Here is a 23969-nt window from a genome sequence, read left to right on the forward strand (position 1 = left end):
GCATACTGCAGAATAATTAATAAAAATTATAGGCCAGACCTTTCAAACCTTTTTTTGTAAACTTAACAGGTTACAGGAGATACAATATATAACATGTTGCGCCTGGCTGAAGTAGAAGTTGACAAGGAAGAGAGACCTGTCAGTCCACACAAAATAAGAAGCACTGAGGTGAGTATGCTCTGGTATAAAATTTGAATTTTTAAAATTATTTTGTTCATTGTGTTCAGAAAACAGTGTTCTAGTATGAAAATTTGTCATGGATTTATATATATTGTTTTAAAATATGGAATCATTTAACAAAATACTTATTAAAGATTACTTTTTTTTAACAGGTTTTGTTTAATCCTTTTGATGACATTGTTCCAAGACTGAATAGAAAACTGAAGAAGGACAAACCAGAAGAAGAAACTAAAAAGTCCAAAGTAAAAGGCACAAAGTAAATATATGCAGCATAAGTGGTGGTTAATTTTCTTTCACGTTTAATTTGCAGCCTGGTAATTTTCTGGTTTCAAAACACAATGCTTTACCAAGATGTACAGAGGAATGTTCTCTAATTTAGCAAAACCTACTTCCCTGTTTCTGAGATGATAAGGAATTTAATTGCACTGACTGAAGTGGTTACTGTTACATCAGCTGAGCTGTACCTGTTTCATTCATGCTGATAGTTTGTTGTAAAATTGGGGAAAAGGTAGCTTAAGCCTTTCCCATGGGCAAGGATATGCAATAATTCTTTTGTGACTGAGATGATGATGAAGTTAGTATGTATTAGTAACTAGGGTGTGGCTCAGTTCTTTGAGATTTTTGAACTTGTTTTATCAGCTGTCGCTTCTCTTCCACTAAAACACTTAGCAAAAAGCATTTTGACATGGGAAATTTCTGCTTCTGTGAATGAAATTTGGTCGTCATAAACATACAATGAAAAGTGAAATTGGTACATTTAGCAGGAAAAAAGGGGTTAGTTTTTTTAAATTGCATACAGTATGAAAGTAATACATTGGAAGTTTATGGAATGTTATTAAGATAGTATGTAAAGACTTACTAGAAAATGTGGTTTCTCTCTTAAAGAAATTTTAACCTGCTTTCCTTTGGGGAAGAAGCTGAAGAAGAAGAGGAGGAAGTCAGTAGAGTTAGTCAGGTATCATACCAAATCATCCCTATTTTTCTTTTTGACTTAAAATTACCTTTTTTGCATGTCTGTGAAAAGCTCTGAAGTTTTTAATCTTGTTCTTATGTTTAAGTTTTGAACAGTAATACTAGAAATTATGTCAGGTTTTATGATTCTACAATTTTAACATGTTGAAAAAATAGAGGTTTTTAACTTGTACTTTTGAAGGTGCCTTCATTTATTGTGTGATATTTTTACATTTCTGTAAACATGAAGTTTCATACTTCACAGTGTGGATCTACATCTGCCATTTAAAATTCATGGAGGTGATAGGTACTTCATTATTCTTCACGTAATTGTTCTTAATAATAAGAATGTGATTTCTTACCTTACCTGAGGTTTGAAATCAACTTGTTCACTGCCAGTGCACTCTTAGCTCCATCTTCTTATGTATATCCATTCTGTGTGCAAAATGAAGTGCTGTGGGGAAAATAGTATATTGTCATAACTAAATATTGCACTATTGTGAACTGTCCACATTCACAGAACTAGGGTTGCATAGGTAGTCTCTGAGTTAAATTTTCCTTAATGGAATTTGCCTTTTAAATATGGCTAGTTTAAAAATTTCTTTAAAAAACAGTCATTCTGATTTCTACTGCTGAGCAAATTATTTCTTGAGAGCGCTATGATTGGCCACCTACCTGCTTCAGTTAATGATCAGACTACATCATGGTGAGTCTTGTACCACATGGTGGAGAAGTGGTCCTCAGGATTTAATTAAAAATGCAAAAGACAACAGTGAATAATGATGGTCAATATTACAGTAAGATGGTAACAGTCAGGATGATAGTAGAGGTTTATCACAACAGTAGTTTTTAACTTGATGCTCCTCTTCCTGGAACTCCTCTGTTCTGCCGTTAAAAGTGTTTATACTTATTGATTAAGCTAAAGCTACCATGAAATAAGTTACCTTTTTCTTATCGTGACCTTTGTCATTATCTATTCCCTCAAACACTGAAACTGATAATACCTTTTTTTTTTTTTTAACAGAGCATGAAGGGAAAAAGTAAAAGTAGTCATGATCTGCTGAAGGATGATCCACATCTAAGCTCAGTTCCTGCTGTCAAAAGGTTGATGTGTGATTTCCAGTTTCCAGAACAGCTTCACTTTCAGGATGTTAGATTTAATTAGCGTCATGTATACTCATTTTTTGTCTGTCACTGTTTAAGAAATTAAGAATTGGCAATGCTGGATCTGACCAAATGTTCCTCCAACCCACTATGCTGTCACCAGCACTGGCCATCAGTGGATGCCCAACAAAGAATAAAAGCAGGGCAAGCATAATTTTTAATTGAGCAGTCTACCCAGCCTCCATTTACTTTCAGCTCAGGAGACTGTCAGAGTTCAATGTGGTTCATCTATTTAATAATCCTTAATAGGTCTCTCATCAAAGTACTTCCTCAGTCTCTCATGATACAGTTTCTATTCACAGCTTTCTGTCTGCTGCAGTAAAAAGTACTCCTTTTTTTGTTCTGAACCTGGCAGCTACTGGCATTGTTTAATAAATACTAATCTTTACTGGATTGCTGCATAAGACAGTGAACAGTCAGTCTCTTTATACTTTTCTTTACCACAATCCCTACTTAGGCCCTCTTTTGTAGCCTAAACTTCTGAAGCCTACCCAACTTTTCTCCCCAAAGAAGTTCTTTGTACTTTTTGTTATTGTTGCTCTTGCCAACCTTGGTTCTGTCCTAAAATTAGGTGAATCTTAAATCTATATGCTTGCATAAAGATAGTCTGCTTTCTTCTCTATTTCTTTTTAAATTTCTGATCTGCTTTTTTTAACCAGTGTTGAGCATTGAGCTGAGACAACTCCATGAAAATATATCAGCTCCAAGAATTTGCTTATCATAGAATAGTTTGGGTTGGAAGGGACATGTAAAGGTCATCTAGTCCAATTCCTCTTGCATTTGTGAGCAGGGACATCTTCAACTAGGTCAGGTTGCTTAAAGCCCTGTCCAACTTGACCTTGGATGTTTCCAGGGATGAGGCCTGTACGGCCTCTCCAGGCAACCTGTTTCAGTGTTTTTTACTGCCCAGTGTTTTTTACTGTCACAATTAGTGACAGCAGGCCCTACTAAAAAGTCTGTCCCTATGAAAGGGCACAGTAAGGTGCCACTGGAGACTTCTATTTTCCACACTGAAGAGCCCCAACTCTCTCAGCCTTTCTTCATAGGAGAGATGTTCCACCCCTCTGATCATTTCTGTGTCCTTCCTCTGGACCTGTTCCAACAGGCCCATGTCTTTTCTGTACTGAGAACTCCAGAACTGGATGCAGTACTCCAGGTGGGGTCTCACGAGAGCAGAGTAGAGGGGAGAATCACCGGTGTTGACCTGCTAGTCATGGTTCTTTTGATGCAGCCCAGCATATGTTTGACTTTCTGATCTGCGAGCGCATACTGCTAGCTCATGTCCAGCTTTTCATCCACCAGTACCAGTCCTTCTCCACAGGACTGCTCTCAATCTCTTCATCCCCCAACCTGTATTGATACCAGGGAGTTGCTTCAACCCAGATGCAGGACCTTGTATTTTGCCTTGTTGAACCTCCTGAGGTTCACATGGGCCCACTTCTCTATTTTGTCCAAGTCTCTCTGGACAGCATCTAATCCCTCAGGTGTGTCAATTGCACCACTCAGCTTGGTGTCATCTGCAAACTTGCTGAGGGTGCACTCGATCCCACTGTCTGTGTCATTAGTGAATTTATTAAACAGTACCGGTCCTGGCATGGACCCCTGAGGGAAACATTGTCATCAGTGATGGTCAGCTGTAAGCAACTTGTTCTGGCTGTGGAAGTCCTTTTCTTCATGTGTATAGCTTTACTTTTATCTACTTCAGATTTCGTCTGTCATTTTGTTGTCTTCTTGTACACGTCCATCTTCAATTCTTCAATCTACTCTTGGCTTTGCCATCCTGCGTAACTTAATATTACCAAAACACTCAATGACCTGGCTGTTTGCCTGTCTTGTTACTGAGCTCACTGAACAGGTTAAGTTCCCACATGGACTACCGTGGATATACACTAGTGATCTCCTTCACTGCAAGAAATGATTGTTTTCTTCTAACTTTTGTTCCCTGTCTATTACCCATCTTTTTATTCATACATGGACTTACCCAGGACTACTTGATTTCCTTAAAAACCTTTGGTCAGAGATTCTGTGTGAGTCCAAATAGATCAGAGAGATCATCCACAACCACATATAGCCCCTTCAGAACACTCCCAGAGGTTATTGGTAAGGCAGTTCCCTGCATAGCCACGTCACAAGTTCCAAATAGAAGTAGGCCATTTAACTCTTACTGTGGCTTCTACTTGTTCTTGACTGGCACCAGAATTACAGACCTGAATGCATTCTAAATATTTGCTTTATAAATGGGGGGAGAGGCTTGGTTTTGTTTCTGTTTTGTTTGGGTTTTTTTAATTATCATCTTCTCTTAAGTAATACTTTGTCAGAGAGTTTTCTGAATGAATTTTTCTAATTAATGTAATTGATTCCAACAAATTTATAATTTCTTTATGATCTGGATTACTTCCTTGACTTCAGGGACTCCTTTAATATTCCTTGCTTTGTTTCTCTACTATAACTTTTTTTTTAATAGTGTGATGGAAGAATCTTCAAGGGTCTTCATTATTAGTTTGTGACAGTTAATAGTGGATATGTTAGCCTCAGTATATTCACACAGATTCCTTTTTTTAATGCATTAAACTGTAGCTGTATAACAAATTAAAAATTTTACTTTAAACTTAATTATCACTATAGTGCAAGTTAAACATGCCTATACAAAGAAGCCTTTCCAAAGTATAGAACATTTGCAATGAAATACTAGAAATAGCTTGACACATGAGATCAAAAAGCATGCATCTAAAGTGAGTTCTTTGTGGGTTTTTTCCTAGCTGTATACATTAGTTTTTTCTCTGGATGGCTTAAGATATGGTTAAAATTTGTCTGTTGTATGGAAGTGTGGTTTTATCTTGTGTTTTTAAACATTTTTAATAAGAAGATATTGTAACAGTCAAATGATAAAAAATAGTATTAAGTGATAATTTTAAGATAAATATGAGGATGATATAAATGACTAGGTTGACTAAAATTTCAAGAAGGTAACCAAACAATTTTTTTTTAATATAAGAACTGGGGGTTTAGAACACTATTTTAGGTCTCTGGTACTTCAAAATAGTTACGATTATTTTTCTTCTTCTAGTGATACAGCAAGTGAAGAAGGGGATGTCAGTGAGGTAAGTAATATCTTTTTACAATGAGACTTGTTTTTTCAACTGTGTGAATTAGATTTCCTTAGGGGAACAAATGCTACTGTAGAGGTTTCTGAAAAGTAGCTGAAATCACATGTCCAGTAAAAGGCTGAAGGCCTTTCAGAGGTATAAGGTTTGACTGTTGTAAATATACACAGCAGAGTAGTTACTACTGCATACTATCTCCTGCATTTTATGAAAACTGCTTAGTAGATAGTTCAGTCAGTAGATGAGGTATATGAGAGGTTATGTACCACAAAGTGACAAACCATTAATAAAACCCTTGAAATTACTTCCAAAAAACAGTCTAAAAAAAAAAAAAAAATCGTCATGAATAATGATACAACTGCAATGTCTGAAGAGAAATTGTGTATGAGAGTCTTGTTGGAAAGATTTCTTCAAGGAAACAAGATTTCAGTGAATATTTATATCTTAAATTGTATTGGTAAAGATGATCACATCTGAAGGGCAGGAAATGTAAGAAAGCAGGAACGTTCAACCAAACATGGAGGCTATTTTAATTGCAAGGAGTTTGCTATATATGGCGTGAAATAAGTTTGCTAGCTGAAGCTTGCAATGTTTTTGCGTCCAGCCATAGGTCATAGTGGTACCCCTTTGAGTTGCTATTGAGACAAGAATGTAATATTTGACTAGGAATGTAATCTCCCATTCCCCAAACTGCATCCTGAAAAGTCCTGTACTCCATATGTTCACCATGCACAGGTACTGCATTGTTAGCTGATGCAGTATGTAAGTGAAGGAAAGTCAGGATCTGTCCCATTCTTGTGTCTAAGCATAGAAAAATAGAAGATTCCAGCCTCATTCCTGGTTTTTTTTACACAATTCATAGTATGAGTTCAGGTTCTTGGACTCTTCATATTTCCTGCTTTGCAGGAGCATTTAAATGTTAGAAGGGTTCCAGGAATGGTATTTAATTAATATATTTGTCAGATGTTCAGATAGGCCTTTGTTAAATGAACTGGATTTTGGGAATATAGAACATGGTCATGTTAAGTGTATGTATTTAAATTTTTATTTTTCATCCTGAATGTTCTAATAATGTCATGACATGGGAAATGGGAAGGCTTTTTTTTCCCTGCAGGGGCTCTCCTTAGATTTCATTGCTTTGAAATAACTTAGCTAGAATCTAGCCTTTCAGGCAGTTACTTGAACCTTCTAAAGTGGTACTAGTATTTTACCATCTCTCTTGGATTTATTTAACGCATCACATGATCGCTTTTGCATTTACATGGCTGCAGCGTGTTGTAGTTTCATAGCTGTGCAAATAATTTTTCCAGGTCTCCCTACCTCCCCCAAATAACAAGTCCTTGGCGTGTAAGAGAAACTGTTATTATTATTCCCTATGTGTCTAACCTTGCTGTTCATGCTATTAAATACCATCCTGTTTCTGTTACTGCAGTCCTCAAGGTCATACATTTCATCCTTTGAGAGTCAGATCTTTTGTATTAACAGTACCTTGTTGCTGTTCATTAAACCTCTTTTTGTGCCTAAGTCATTAACGAACACATACGGAGTGTGTTCACAAGACTGACTTTTTTTTTTTCCCCCACCAGTGACATTCCTCCATTTGCCTTTTCTACATAGCTTGTTTTTCTTTTCCTGTTTGCCAGTTAGCAGCTGAGCATTGTTTTGTTTAGTCTTACAAATAGATAAAGCTTGGTACCCACTCCCCAATTCAATAATCTTCTCAAATGTCTAAATCATATTGCATACAGTAAGCCATTAGTCATTCTGACACAAAAGCTCTCATTACATTTTTATTTCCAGAGGAAAGAGAAGAATAGGGCAATTCCACCCAACTAACAACAGCAGCAAAAAAAATATAGCTTCCAGGCATGCAGTTTTGTATTTCTGTCATTAGGGGAACACCATCATCCAACTGAACAGCCACTTCTCTCCTGAGTCAAGCAGCCCTCTGTGAGTGGAAGTGTGTTAAATCTATTAGTTGGTAATGAGACTTCAGAAAAATGAGATTCTATAAGGTCTGAGATCAGATGGAGTTAATGAGACAGAAGAGGAACCTGAAGGTGGAGACTGGGCAGAGAGAATAGTAGAGTTGCAAGAGGGACAGAGTTGAGGAGGCTTACATCCTCTTTTATCAGTGTTTTTCTAGAGAAAAAGTGGTGAAATCCTGTGCCGTCAGGGGAACAGGAGATTTGGAAAGTAGGGAATTCAGCTGAGCTGGACAAGTAGAACCATTTTTTGTCTCCCATTTTAAAATACCATCCTTGGAAACTCTTCCTGTTAATCAGATTTCTGGGGTGGTTTTGGTTTGGGTTTTTTTTTAATTAGCTTACTACTTGGCAATTTCAGTTTGTCTGGAGCTGCCCATTTTTATTCTGGAAATTCTCCTATCCAAGTCCATGTTTCAGTGCAATGCTCTTACCTAACCCCTTGCCAAATCTCCACCAGGAGTCTGTCTTTATTCTTAACTGTTAAACACATTGAACACAGTCTGTCACATTCCTTTACTGGATCCTGCCCCATGCCATAGAAGTCTGTTGTCATCCCATTTCCCTAATAATTTATCAAGTAAGCAAATCCTTCATATGTTTTCGTTATCTGCTCTGTCAAGCAGTACTTCAGGAAATCAAGTGAAATGCTGATCCTGACCTACTTTTCTCTTTCCCATATTTAAAAAAGGACAAAACCTCAACAACAACCTTTCAATTGTTTCCTTGACAAAATATTCAGCTATTTTACTGTGCTGAATATTCACATATTCCATTTTTTATTCCTGACTGGTCTTCTCTTGCCTAAACCTAAAATCTAAGTATGGTGGTCTGAAGATTCCGAAACAGTGTCTGAAATACAACATCTGAAATCTAGCTCTTGATTTTTCTCTTATGTTGCCAAAATTGTACCCCTTGCTGCTTTTATGTTTCCTCCTCTCTCCCCTTCCATATTTATGGACTTACTGTCTTCATCCTCCTTTTCCTCCTATGTGTCAGTCACACCTAGGTCATGTGCATTGTCTTTAGAGTGTTCCACTCCAATTGCTGGCATCCTGACAGTCTCTTGGGTAGAGTACAGTCCTTTGGAATACCAATTCTGAGTCTGTCCTTTCTCTCTATAGTTAAGATTATAATTACATAGGCTCTTATGCTTTTTCTTTAGCTAAGTAGCATCACTCCAAAATAAATATAAAAATATGTGCCAGCTAGTCTTTGAACTGGCATCCTTCGTTAAAATTCATGCAGACTTCCTCCTTTGAGGAAGGGAGTAGTCAGAAGCCTGACTAGACCAAGGAATCTTCTTCATTACTGAGAGGAATGGCTTATTTATCACTCCAGATGTCTTCGAACAAGGTGGTTATCCTCTTTGCTTCCTCTACTAGGCCTGTAAGCATAGTACCTCTGTAGCAAGTCAGGACAATAGATTCCAGAGGTTTTTCACAGTCTGCTTATCAATGTGGTATTTGTAAATTGTCTCATGGAGACTGGTGGGCAAACCTCTTCAAACTACGACTGTAGTACAGTCCTGTGGCAGGAGCTTCTTAATACGTTTTGTTTTATTCTTAGGGGAAATTGGAGGAGATGTTTAATGTATTGCCTTCGTCAAATTTTGGATTCATGAGCAGTGACCAGACTAATACTACATAGCTGTGAGATCTTCTACAGACCTCTAAGGGTTTACAGTCTAGAATAAGCCATACAAAAGTTTTTTAAGCCTTACAAAAAAGATATAATTTGTGTACAAAAAAATATTCAATTATCATATTTCTTATTTTTTCTTCCCTCTGAAGAAAATGCAAAGACATTTGTTTGAAAAGTTTGCTTTGAAATCAAGTATTTTTCTTTCTTTCTTGTAACTGACTGTCTTTGAAAAACTTTCCGTATTCTACATCTGTAGTAAAAACAAAAAACCTGAAGGAGCGATTTTACAATTTTAAAACCATAAAGGAGGAAGAACATGATGAAGATGCTGATAGTGTAGAAGGTGAAGCTGCCAGCAGTGAGAGACTTCAAATAAAAGAACGCATTGCCAAGAAGTTGAAAATCGATAAAAGTGAAAATGCAAAACAGCAACTTCAAGAGGAAGAAACTAAGACAGAGAAGAAAACAACCAGTCGCAGGTAAATATCATGGGGTTTTTTGTTGTTTTCTTGGTTTGTGGTTGTTTTTTTTTTTTTCCTTCAGATTGTTTGAAGTTAGATTTTATGCTCAATTTCAGTTTTGCAGTTACTACAGTGTAGGTTAATATTACAATAAAATTATTCCCCTTGCCTACCTCCAGAATGAGGTGGAAGTTGAGATTGCCTACTGATTTCTCATTTCTTAGTTTCATTTGGCAGTTAAGCCAAACAGTTAAGTTACTTTTTTTTTTTTTTTCACACTGAGGTCTTAATGATACCTTGTATGGGAGTTCTATTTTTTCCTGAGTTGTAAATGAAGAGTATTTATATGTATTTATCATGCTTTACTTTGTCTTTCTGCATAGTTGTAAGATTGAGTTTCGTAGCTTTTTTTATCTGTGATTAACATGTGGGGGTCATCCACCTTTGAGATTTAGCGAAAGTAAAGGCTTCCTAGTAATCCATTCAAGTCTGGTTTAACACAGTAGTCATTCTTGCAGTTTACCATTTTTTTAACACTGCAATTGATACCTAGAGTTGTAAATACCATCTAGGGCTGCTCTTAGAGGGTTGAAGTATGTCTGTGTTTAGTAGGATATTCAGATTATTAAACTAGCTCTAGACAAATTATTATGTTTCTATGGCAGTATTCAACTCTTCACAGACGTGAAAGTGTGGGTTCCAGTCATGTATATAACTGTGCTAACCTTGGTGAACATCTGTACTGTTTAGCACTCAATTTTCAGTGAGTTAATCTGTTTTCTTGGAACTTTGTGTCTTGGCAATCTTTCTTCCAGAGCTGGTTTTGGAATTTCTGCCTAATAATATTTATATTGCATAAAAACATTCATCGTGTATGTAAGTGATATGTAGTGAACCTGATAGCAAACTAGGAATTATTGTCCACTATTTCAATAAAGATGGGCTCCAGAACTTGTTGAACAACTAAGTCTTTGCAGTTACAAAATTTAGTGTATAAATTTTCTTATTCAGTAAAACTTACTGGGGGACAGGGGGAAAGAAGCATCAGAAAGTGTGTACTCATCAGATTGTGTACTCTAACTCTGCACAGTTGTCATAAATATCTGCAATAACTGCCAATGAAATTATTCAGGCTTTGCGTATACTGAATTCTGCATATATTGTAGCTGTCTTAGATTCTCTCCCACGACAGTTTCCTCCTGTTTTATATGTAATGGCCAAGGCATATTGCCAACATGGAAGGACAGTTTGTGACAAAAGAGTAACCAGTAGTCAATATAAATGCTTTACAAGTTCTATAGCAATTATTATCCCTATTAGTAACTGGGAGGTGAAGGATTTGGGTCAGGAAACATGAAGATAAATTTGTTGTCATAATAATACACTTGGAGATAAAATACATATTGAAAATTTGGTTGCAAAACAGAAGGAATAACTGAAACAAAATCAGTTGTTGTTTTACAATCATCAGAAATTGGCATATCTGACTTGTATCCTTTGCAGGTTATTCTGGTTTTATATGACTATGTAAACCTGCTAAAACCAAAACCAGCTGTATCTTACTGAAGAAAGGACTGTTGTCAGTTATGGTGAGCACTCAATCATTATGTTAATTGTAAAAAAACCCTAATTATTAAGATGAGGGAAATCACAGCCTGACATTTGCAACTTTATGAATATCGATCTGGTTATTTTTACTGAAAAGATTCATATGATCATAAAAGCAAGATTAGGAAGCTTTGAGCATCCCACATGAGGTAGTATTTTTAACTCTGTGCGGCCTGTTTGCTTAGGAGCAGGCTGTGGTGGGAACACTTGTGTTATTTTGGATAATTTTTTAATGTTGGTGTATTATAATGTAAAAATTTTCTTAAAATGTGAAAGCTTTTTGTCTGCCTGTTTTGAAGCCATGAAAAGCCCAGTGAGAACATTGCCAATAAAACAATTCTTATTAACCACTTTGACAAGTTGGGACAGTTCCAGAAAATAAAGTATTCATGGGATTTAAGCAGAAAATTTGGTATCCTTTTCCACACCTTCTCCAGCATTGATTTGAGAAGCACACCAGGTACACTACTGCAGCAAGTTTGTAGCAGGAGGGGAATGCAAAGCTAGAGCACACCCTTGGGAATGAGATACTTTATGCCCAAGCTTATGTGATGTTTTACCATATTTTTAGAGATGTGTGTAGGCATTCTGTAAGTGCTAGCTCTGCATGTGGATGGTTAATGTGCTGTGTTTGTAGTTATCCAGTCTTTCAGGGCAGTAGCAGTGATATTACAGCCAAGTGGGCTATCTTAACTAAGAAAAGGGTTTTACTGGATGTGTTTTTAAGTAGTTGTGAGCCATAGCTTTGGGAGCCACTGCTTAGTACCACAAGTAACATAGGATCATAGAATCATAGGATAGTTAGGGTTGGAAAGGACCTTAAGATCATCTAGTTCCAACCCCCCTGCCATGGGCAGGGACAGTTTCCAGACTTACTGTTAACCAAATAATTGTCCGGCATCCTCTGGCATGAAAATCAAAAGCACCATATCGTTTATTGTAAATAAAGTGTTGTTAACTTTGTGGTCTGATGAGATAAAGTAAGATTAACATTATCAAGTTTCATTGTCTGGAATAATGACTTTTTTGTTAGTATACTCAGACAATTGATAATATTCTTATAGCACTTCAACATCCACTGTAGTCCAAGGGTGTGTTGATCAGAGGAGGTGGAGATATGAGAGGTACAAATATGAAACAAAAAATTATATCCACCATATATAGTTTGATGGGTAATGTCCACTAACATATCAGAAGGCCGTGAAACATTTGATAACAATAAGAATTGTTCATCTCCTCAGATATTTAAATGTGGTAATAGAATAATTAAACTTCTAAAAAGAAGTTTTCAGGGTACTGTCTTCTAACATGCATGACTTTTTCTGCAAATCTGTATTTATTTATATCGGTCCTGTTTCTTTTAATACAAATCTATTTATGATGTCAGAAGTTTGCACAGAAGTTTTTCAGAGACGTAATATGGAAACAGTAGACACCTTCTCCAATTCACGGTACTGAGATCCAATACCATTTCTAAATGCAGTCATACTTGAAGTGCTCAAATGGTGAAGTTAATTTTAGTCGTTTCAGTATGCATTTGGACCTTTTGTGTGTTTTAAAACATAAGTTCAAACATTCCCACTTTTGTGTTAGAAGGAAACTTTGGGAAAAAGAATCTCCCACTCATCCTAGCAAGTTGTTAGAGAAATTCTGCAGGTCTGTTGTTTTTTGTTAGAAGGCTTAAACCTAATCTTCAAAGTATTGAACAGGTGTTTACATGAAGGAATGTATACAGATAGAAGTGATTTCTATCATTGTAAGAGTAATCGCATTTATCAGATTACATCGAGTTTGTAAATTGGCTGTGGTTTGAGGTGATCGTGTGAAGGTTTCAGAGTAAACAGTCTTCTTCTAGTTTGGCAATTAAAAATACTGGGTTTACATTTCTTTTTATCCGGTAGGTGGAGCTCGGGTACTACACATGTCTGGTTACCAGCTTCAAAATTTTTCACTGGTTCTTGGTTGCAAGACATGCTATCAGCGAGTACGATTGACTGTACAGTTGCATCCTTATAATGGATGTGCTAGCAATATGAAATAGGTGTCTAGAATAGCTAAGCTACTGAGGAAGAAAAGCTGACTTTTCTTTCTGAGTCATTAACATCAGTTGAATTTAACTCTGTGTTTGTATTTCATGTTGTGTATTTTTCTCCTAATAATCCTAGAATTGCGGTTGAACTAGGCAAGCACATTTCTTTTGGCTTATAAACCATTGCTGACTATCATAAGGAGATGAATAGTAATAGTAATAGCTACTGTTGACTGCTTTTGTAATTAATAGTAACTATATGGCCACTTTACATTCTTAGTTTTGCCTATATGCATGTTGCTTGTCATGGGTAAAATGAAGCTTTAGACATCTAATGTGTGTATGTATAAGAAATCACTTGCTTCATCCTCAAAGCAAAATTCTGTAACACTTTTCAAGCTGTAATTTCTCTGACTTCTTTTTCTCCATTTGTTCAAAGATAAGATGAAATAGCTAGTTTACTTACAGATATCTGCACTTGGTCAAATGACTTGCATCCCACTGTCATTTTGTCATCTAGGTACAGTAGTAATAAAAATAATAATGCTAGGCAACCTGCTCAAGTTCATGCAAAGTCCATTTAATACCATGCAGTAAAAATTCATGTAGTTAAGACACCTTAACATTTTCTTAGCGTCTGAAAAAACATTGACACACTGAGCATGCAAGATTGCTTCCGAAAGTGCTCTCATATTACTGTGGTGTAGAACAGCCAAAGGTAATTCTGTGTGTGATCTCATGGATGTCTTTTAAAAGGTCTTTAATCAAAACTTGTAAATCTGCAGTTGTTCTAAATGAAGAATTGGATAGAATATAGAATAGGTACAGGTAAAATGTTTTGTTGTAAATGCATTTTCTGTCCACTTCATACCTTGTCCTTATAATGCAGGCATTAAAATGAAAAGAGAAATAATTTTATAGGCAGATAATTCTACAGTGGAAGAATTTTTGTCATTCTTGTAATTGTTGAAAATCTGTAACTTCTTTGTTATTTGTAACAGTTACGTTTCTGTGCGTGTATGGAATGTGTTCAGGTGGGCTGAGATGGGTGTCAGACAAGTCTGCTGTTTATAACCTTCATTGCAAGTTGTCTGATGTCATTGCAAGGCTGCTGTCTGTAGTCTTTGGAATGCTGTGGAAATCCTTAGGCTAAAGGATGTTACAGATGTTCACCTGTTTTCAAAAAAGGCAGTGACCATAGGGATGATCCAGTTAGCCTCACTTTGGTCCTTGAGCAAATAATGGGGTAGGTTCTCTGGGAAGCTATTTCTGGTCATGTGAAGAAGTAAAAGTTGACTGGAAATAGTCACCATACATTTAGCAAAGGCAAGGTGAGGAGAAAGCAGTAGGTATCATCTGGTTTGAGCATGAGGCTAGAGTACACAAGTGTTAGAGATTCATTCCAGCCTGAATGCTTCTGTGATATAGGGGGTTTGGCCTTTTTGCTTGTTTGGGGAGTTTTTTATAAATTTTTTGAGACATGGTTGATTGGTTGGTTTTAATTGAGCTCCCTGTCCCTCCCCTTTAGACTCTGCTGAGGTCTGTAGTAACAAGAGCAGCAGCTCTTCAGTTGTTTGGGGTGGGGTTGTTTCTTTAGGTACCTGTATTTAGGTGTTTTATTTATGCTTCTACTTATTTAAACTTAATCCAGTATCTCATCTTGTGTTCAGGAAGCTACTTTTATACCTTTTTGCAAATATTGTTTGTATATAAATTGTGGCAACGTAATGTGAATACCCTATACTTAGAACTACCAATTCACTCTGCAGTGTGAAGTTTATGTTTCTATCCTGTAACTGTGGTATTATTTCTGCACAATAATTACTATTTCCAACTTATTAACTATATTTATAATCCTACTAGCATTTTCTTAAACTATTTGTAAGTGTAACTGTCAGCCCTTGTCCAACAATATAACTTGTATCTTTGCTTTTCAGTTTAGCACCAGGAAATATAAATTCTGTGTTAGTAAGACTGGCTTTTGAGTTCTTGAGTACTAACTCTCTTTGCAACTGACTTTGAATTTCACTATATCTAAAGAACTGCTTCTGTTTTCATATAGTAAATTCAGGTATTCTGTTAATAGTGTTTTAAGCTGAAGGAGAACATCAGAGAAACTGTGTATCTCGTGCCATAATTTGCTGCCAGTTATCCCTGTATTGAGCTCACTATTTGGCTACAGCTGAACAGGAAAGGAATTGAAATGTGATTTGTAGTTATCAAGAGAGTATAGTTTGGTCCGCATTTAGTCAGCGAATGTAATCTATTCCAGTATTTAGATACCTTACCCCTAACAGTACCTCATCCAGTTTTACATTTTAATTTGTCTTGGTTCAGCTTGTAGCCAATGAATTTTTTTTTTGCTGTGCCTTTTTCTGAAGTTCACTGCAGTATGCTGCATTTGCTTTTATTTTACTTCAACTATTTAAATTCTAATTCAGTCCTTTCTGCCTTTTTGATAAGCTGTACCCGTTGAGTTCTTTCAGTCTTTCACAGTAAGACATTTTCCAGTCCTCAAATCACTTTATGGCTTTTTTTGTTCCTTTTCCAATTTTTCAGCATTCTTTAAAGAGCTTTGATTAGTAATCTCTTATTAGCCTTACTACCACAGTATGCAGAAAGCAGCAGCTTTTTTTTTTTGATTTCCACCTCCCTGTTTATTCATATAGCGTCCACATCAGCCCTTCTTACTGATATTTCACTAAGACTGCTTTTGTTGCTAGGGCTTTACAGATTATATTCAGTCATCACTGTCCAAGAACTAGTTTCTCATTTTGTACACTTTCTCTGTTTTTTCTCTTCCTAGATTTTGGCAATTAGTTGTCTTCCCCTTTTGTTTTATTTAGCAAGGCCCTGTTGCCCAGCAATCCTAAGAGGGGAATTTGCTACTGTAACAGTTTGTGTGGTTGGCTAGTAATATATTTACTACCAGGTTCCTTGGAGTGAAAAGCTACATTTTGAGGTTAGTATGTCATTGGCAACTCTTAAGTTGCCAAGGCAATAACTATTACGTTTCCAAAGCAATAACTTTGTAACCCAATTATTACTTAATGAAGATGTGCTTTCAGGTTGGTTTGTGTTGCTGATTTTCTTTTTTTTTTTTTTAAGGACTTTCTTACCTGAAAGTACTAAGAAGCAAATTTTCCTGATTTCATATAATAAGAGGGGTTATTTGGGTTGATGCTAAGATTAGCCAAGTTAGCAATGAGTTGGGAACTCATTTTGAATTCTGCTAAGAAATTCTTTCGTAGAATCAGCTAGGTTGGAAAAGACCTTTAATGTTGTCAAGTTCTTTGGTAGCATTTATGTCAGAATAGCTATGCTACTCTGAAACCATTTAGTTGTATTGGATTATTGTATTCTAGCTTGATTTTAGAAGTACTTTTCTGTATGTATGTAATTCAGTACCAGAGTCTTTTAAAATGACATCGCAATAAAATTAATGTGAAATTCATTTAACTCTTGAGATGACTGCATGTAAAATGATTAGTTTTCATTTTTGATATGTAGTGAAACCAATAGCTTTAGCTCCAGCTCCTCATAATACGACAAACCTTTAGAAAAGTTTAAAGAGAAACCTTTAATCATGACCTCTTAACTTTATATCCAGAAGTATTTGCTAAAGTCCATAGAATGACAGGTTTTAGAATAATGAGAAACACCTGTTAGGTGTTAAGAGAATAAAAGAAAAACATCGCACCCCATCGCACTAAAAACTAAAAAAAAAAAAAAAAAAAAAAAAACACCAAAAAAAACCCCAAAAAACACCCAACCAAAAAACCTGTCAAGTGGAAGCAAAAATCTCTCAGTAGATATACTATGCTATTACAAAAGCTTATTGCATGCAATTGCCTTGGTATCTGCAGCCTTTCCTGCTGTTGTATTTTTTTCCTATTATAGTACCTATAGATCTTTGTTATTCTGCTGCCCCTACGTTTTGAATTTAATTTTCTTAGGACTTTTGAATTTTTACATATTTATAAGTCAAATTTCACGGTTAAATTATAAATTTATATAATTTTTGTAGTTTAATTATAAATTTATAAGTTGAGTAATGCTTGTGTCTCATCCAGTAGTGGAAACTTTATTGTAAATATTTGTATTTTATTCTAAGTCATTCATTCTGGACTTCAGAAAAAACATGTTCCCTGTGTTATTATTATGCTTCATTTATATGGATATTCCTTTAGAACTAGGAACCATCAATAGTTATAAATCAGCAAACCAACTTAGTTTATTTCATTTTAACTTTCTTGAAGTGGGCCATTTCGTGCTCCACACTAAAATGAGTATCCAAAACTATTTTAAACAATTTAATAGATTAAATTGAGAAATTCCAATTTTATGTAAAAAGTAATATTTAATCACATACTGGTATATAACAGTTAGCGGTGACATGTAATTAGACTTCTTCCTATCTCTGCTTTGGTAGATACAGGAGTATATTCAAAGTACATTGTCTTGACTTGAAAACAGAGTGGATAGTGATGATTGCATAGCACATGTTAAAGGTATACATCTATGTAACGTACTGCTATAAAACAGCAGTTATAGAGTTGCAACACTTTACGTTTGACTCCATTGTGCTTTGTGTAGCCTGTATTTCAAATAGTATGGTAACTAGAGATCTGTAATCTTTTCTGAGGGCTGGGGAAAATGTATTTTATGAGGAAAAAAATTCTCAGCTTTCCTTCTGAATACTGCTGATTTGTTCTTCAGTGCTTCCTTGTATTAATATATCTGTGCTATGCTTTGCAAAACTACCTTAAACTTCCACTGAGTACCCTCAGCTTGCCCTCTGCATTCTGCTTTTTAGGTATAGTGTAATCAGCGTCAGATTTGGAAGTTTTGCTGGGAATTAGCTAGAGTTTAGCACCAGCATCCCCAGAGCTCCATGTGTTAGAGTACTATATCTATATTAAAATATAGTCTACTATTCAATATCTAATATTAGAGTGAAAGCTAGATACTGAAAGGTTATCTATATATTCTTGACCTTGTAGTTATTGTGGCTTGCAAGAGACTGGAAAGTGTAATGGAAGACTCCTGTATACTGAAATGGAGGTCAAAGAAGTTACATGTTATCTTCTGTAATCTCACTTCCTTTACGCGATTTTGTCCCATAATATGCTGACAGAAAGGTCTGAAATTACTGTTTTAGGAACAGAGCTCATAAACTTTCCAAAGAAGTTATTTTGCTCTTCAGAACTGCTGCATAGCTTTTCTCAAGTAGGATGGGGCACCTACTTCATAATCCATAAACTTCTAACCAACATTTCTGGAAAAGTGCAAAAGCTCATATAATGCTGAATTTCAGAGGAACAGCAAATCTTTCCTACTAGTCCTGTTCCAATGCAGAGTATCAAAACGTTTGTCTTAAATTCTAACCTTTAGTGACTTTTATTACACTAAACATACTTAGGACTGTTCTAAATGCTCCCTTGATTGTTCTTCAGAAGTTAATAGATTTGGATTTCTGTTTCTGCGCTTTCAGTATTGGATTGAAGTATCATTTGTAAAGCTCTTTGGAGAAGCAGTATCTCTCTGATGGAAAGTACTGAAAATTATGCAGATATACATACAGAGCAGTATGGCAGTATTTTATTTGTATAGTCTTCCTGGTTTACTTTATCTTGATTGACCTGTGTCCAAGCAGAATTTTATTAGGTTAGTCATCTACCTTAGATACGGTACATCATAAACACTGGCTGAATTAGACAATTTTGCTTGTTCCTTATATAAATTCTTGAGAAGACAGTAATTCAGGCATGGGAACTTGGCTGTGAAGACCTGGCAAGGACATAGGAGATACCATGGCTGTATTATGCAGAAGGTACCTACCTAAATGTTTTCAGTATACATGAGGAAAATGCTGTTTCACTAGAGGAACACTTTGCAGGAATCTGGACAACACTCAGTCCAAATAAAGAGGTAAAGAGTTTGAAGTATTAGCTACAGGGGACGGATTAAGTTATTACATTAATTATGAATTGACTTTACAGCATAAATACAGAAAGCTGCTGCCACATGTCAGTATCACCAGATTTTCTGTGTTTACTTCAGAAGTGTACATGCATCTATATGCAGTCATTACCACACATACACAAACTGAGATCAAACTCAGACTTATGACTTACTTTAAGTGGGGCACTACCTTTAAAGGATTTTGAGATTATGCCAGAAATTAAGTAGAAGGAATAATGGTCTATCAAATATTAGCATAAAACATAATACCTAGTTGACACCGAAAGTGCATTACACTGGTTCTGATTTACACATGCCACCTGTGGTTTGCAGGTGCAACTCTCTTGAATCCTAAATATTTTTAGCTCTGTGTTACCTAAGAGAACATGTCTGTTGTGCTTTATTGCCATAGCTATGGTAAGCAGATGTGTGTGAGCTGCAGCTCCCTGATAGAAAAGTGAAAACTTTGGTTTCTTTTCCACCTGCAATGTTGAGAAGTGCAGCATTTATTTTCTAGGTATGAGGAGACACTGGGAATGGTGCTGATATAAGCTAAGTCAATGTGACTTTTATAGAGATCTGCAATAGGAACTTATTTTGCTATATTCTTTTAAATTGGTGCTTAGAAGAATTTATTATTTTAAATGCCAGTTTGGTTGAGTGTGTCTTAGTAGTGTAGTAGCTGTTTTAATTTCTGCCTTTCAAAAAGTGTAAGTGTATAAACTTCCTCATCTTTTTAAGTTAAATACTTTTTTTTTTCTTGATGTCTTTATAAATTGGATCCCAAGAAAAAAAGAATGTTAAATATTTTTATGGTGCATTGCTTGAGTTTGACTATGGCTAATGTTAAACTCAAAAATCAGAACCAAAAGTTCAGTTTACATTTGAGAGGAAAAGGAAAGAAAGCCATTTAGTCCCATGTATTTCAAGAGTGCCTGAAAGAAGGGAAATGGTTTCTGCACTTCTTGTTTTGGTATTGAAATCCTAACTTCGTAATGATACCATACACAGACTCACCCACAGGCCATATTATATCTTACAGTCGTATGTACTTACATGTCATATGCTTGTTTTGACAGGCTACCACATTAATTCTGTGTTTTTTATGCTTGGAGTAACTTATCACATACGGATGTGACAAAGATACATTTACAGATAATTTATGGATAAATTCAATGCGGATTTGAAACCAAAGTGCTAATTTATAAATTTACATTTATCCACAGTCATATAGAAATTACTTCCAGCTGCAAATGTTTACATGACTCAGTGATTCCAGTGAAACTATTAATGTAAGTAAAAATTCATAGAAATAAGCCTGAAAGCCACTGAAATTCCTTTGGGCTGGAATTTGACAATCATTGCATTGTATGAAGGATAAAGGTGAGAAAGGAATATTTTGGTGAAAATGACAGAAAAGGTCCTTACCCTTGGGATTGAGTAACCTCCTCCCCTGCTCCAGTCCCCAAGGCTGTTGTAAGAGATTATCACCTTCCTTTCGTGTCCCCTTGTCCATTTTTTCTTGCCATTTTTTTACTCAGTGTTACAGTTGCTTATGGAGTTCCTTGTAAATCCCTTATACAATCCCAGTAAATAAGATTTTAAAAAGTTAGCTAGAAAACCATGGCCAAAAGTAAGCTGTCAAAGACAAGAGACTTTTAAGCAAGTTTAAGTGCTGTAGAAAGTGTACATGACCTTCTGCCCACAGCACTGAAAAAAAGATGCAGACATCAGTCTTACAGAGAAATGGGCACAGCATTTTGCTGGGACTAGAAACTTGAATAATATTTGATCTAGCTAAGTGTAATGGTTTAAATTTTATTCATTCTTCTTTAAAACTGTTGATCAGTTACTTTTAGACTGACGAGGTTCTCTTTCTATTTATGTCAGATAATAAAAAGAATGATCTCTGTTTCCTTTGGTAGAAATGAATCCTGAAGTTATGCATAAGTTAGCGTTTGCGTTTTTATATTTTGTTCAAAAAATTCAGTATTTCAGACATCTTAGCTGAATGACAGGAAAGAAAGAATACTTAAGAATTGGGTTTAGAAATGCTTTATTTTTCTGAGTAAGACCATTTACTTAGTGCTAAGGATTGCACGATTCATTTATTCTTTTCAAAATAATGTAGATTTTTCTGTATTCTTTATCCTAATAACATTCATTGTAAAGAAAAAATAATCCCAGACATGCTGTTTGTAAAGTTAATGATTGGCAGTAACTTAAAAGCAGACTATACTATATTAAACACAAACCCAGATTGTTTGGGCACAAAACCCAGAATCCCAGCACTGAGATTTTTCTTGGCTAAGCATCAAAGTGTGTTAATAGGTATAGTGTTAGCCTGGGACAAAGGCGGGATTGTTACTGTGGTATATTTCATCCTGCTGCTACTTGGCAAGAGTCAGTGTATTTTTAGGTAAAGTTTGTGTGTGCATTTGTCTAGTCACCTGGAAAAAAGGATGCGTATATGACCCGTGAAATTGCAGTTAGCATGATGGAAGGTGAGAATGTGTAATCCTTATTATACAATGAATCGTTAGCACTATATTGTGGGTAAGATATCATTTCAAAGGGCTGTAGTGTCTCAGTTGTTTAGCTGCACATGTGATTTTTTTTTTTTTTTTTTAATTTTTTAACATAGCAAGACAGATTTAACAGTGGTAAAGCCATGTACTTTTTAATTGCTGAATGTTCATGCTCCATTTCTTTCTTTGTTTCAGCAAAGTTGAGTAGCATAGGAAGAGACATTTTGAGGTTTTCTTTCTTTATTATAGAGTACATTTTTTGTAAGCATGAGCAGTACATCTTAAAGTGATACAGCAGTGAAGGATGACTACAGGATGTTCAAATATTTTCTCTGTTTATCACATCTGCTGTTTGTCTTGAGACAGTCAATTTGTGGTATAATTCAATATTTTTATTATTTTACCTACCGTACTACCTAGCCAAGCAGGTAACAGGTATTTTCCATATAGTACAGAAAAGTAATTTTGCTTATCAGATTCTGGTTGTGTAATCTTTATAATTCGTAATGTTTCCTGAATAAAAAGAAGTGAAATTAAATTCTTGCCTAAGAAGTTAAGATTCTGATCGGTAATAGTAGTAGTTGCTAATTTGGTAATAACAAAACAAAGTAAATAATGAACTTTTGTGAGCTAAGCACATATAATTTTAAAATCTTTCAGATAGTAAAGATAACTGCTACTAAACTGGTTACTGACCTTTTGTTTTTAACTTCCAAGATTGTAGCTATTACACTGGCTAAGATTAAAAGCCGTATTTCGTGGTATTCTCCATCCTGTTTTATAACACTTAACATGCTGGCAATTTTTTTGAGTACAGGTTTCACTGATTTGTCTGCAAGTACACCTATCATCTTTACTATTAAGTGGGGCTTTCTGCCTTTTTAAGCCCTTTTCCTCTTCAGCCTAAAATACATAATTTCTAATGCAGTCATTAGCCTTACAGTGTGATCTTAGTGATGAGTTTTACATAAATTCCTATATAAATCAACAGTGATATTTAAGGTCTCTTTTTTCCTTCCACTTTGGACAACAGGGCTGCTCAGCTGTCTTTCTCTGAGAGCTGTGCAATGTAGAGAAATTAACCTTTTCATCTTTTTTCTTTTTTGTTTTGGGTTGAGGTGTTTTTTCTGAAAGCACTCTTCCCCTTTCCTGTGTTCTTCTTCCACAGGTATATGAGCAATGTTTACAAAGCAATCTTTACAGTATCTTTTCCAGGAGAACATTTCCTTTACTGCTGTACGTGTGCAGCAATATAATTTTGTGATTCTTTGCCACTGGCTGAATTTTAATCAACCAAATTTTTAATCCTTTCCCTACTGATGTGAGGGTTCTACTTTGTTTTCATTCCACTGTCACTTTGCTTTAAGAGTTGGGCTTATTGAAGATCACTTATGCTATTGTTTCCTTTGTAAATTTTTCATTTTCAGTTTACTTTGATAGCTGTTCCTCACAGCAGTTTGTTATTTAGTGGAGTGATTGCTGCTGGCAGTCTATTATTAGTTTAATTCCACTGCAGAATATTTACACAGATTAAACGATTTTTGCATAGTAAAATGGTTGTTACTACACATATCAACTTTCTTAAATCACTTTGAAATTTTTAAGTTAAATGGTGTCTGTCCTATTGCAATAATAATTTGATTTTCTGTTTACAAATGTGTTTGATTTTTGTGTACAGATATGCTTAAGTTTTGTAAATACATTCATATCTACATAATATTCATTTGTAATTATACATTTTTATTTCTTAATGCGGGCATAGAATATTTGGGGAAAAAAATGATTTTTTTGGCAGTACACTCATACTGAAATCTGTTTTCTTTTAAAATTGTAGATGAAATAATTTGAGAGAAACTTCAATAGCTGATGATGGTGGTTGTGTTTAGTCTGCTTCTTTTATTCAAGAGACCGTTTTCAAGGTTTTTCACAGATACTATATGTTATATATGTAACATTTATGGATTTTTAGATGCATTGCTGCCTGCATACTTCCAGTGGATATTGTGTGAATCTTACAGATGTGATTTCAAAATGCTATTTCAGAGCAAATGAAGAAAGATTTATGAAGAATCAATGTTTCTAGCAATCAAATTCATAATTTTATTGAAGGTGGTATTTCTAGCTTAATAGACATCTTGGCCTGCGTATTTTTTCTTCAGTATTTTCTAGAATTGAAGACCAGAATATACTGCATTGATCCTCACTTTTCTGTGCAGATGCTTTTTAAAATACGCATTCTTACTCCTAGAAATCTATTCTCGATGGTTAATACTAAAAAAAAAAAAAGGGGGGGGGGGGTAATAGGAAGGCTGGCAAAAGAGCAAACCAAACCCTGAATATTGCACTGGTCT

General features: G+C 35.4%; 1 protein-coding gene across 1 annotated transcript in view; it reads left to right on the plus strand.

Moving 5' to 3' along the window:
- CWC27 (CWC27 spliceosome associated cyclophilin) overlaps nt 1-23969 on the plus strand; it is a 132385-nt gene that overhangs the window by 6412 nt on the left and 102004 nt on the right. The window contains exons 5-10 of the mRNA XM_080637278.1: nt 70-168; nt 333-436; nt 1066-1135; nt 2156-2235; nt 5363-5396; nt 9335-9507. Coding sequence (XP_080493404.1) covers nt 70-168; nt 333-436; nt 1066-1135; nt 2156-2235; nt 5363-5396; nt 9335-9507 — 560 coding nt within the window. The remainder of the gene's footprint in view (nt 1-69; nt 169-332; nt 437-1065; nt 1136-2155; nt 2236-5362; nt 5397-9334; nt 9508-23969) is intronic.

Source organism: Psittacula echo, assembly GCF_963264785.1.
Source record: "Psittacula echo genome assembly, chromosome: Z".
Classification (NCBI taxonomy): Eukaryota; Metazoa; Chordata; class Aves; order Psittaciformes; family Psittacidae; genus Psittacula; species Psittacula echo.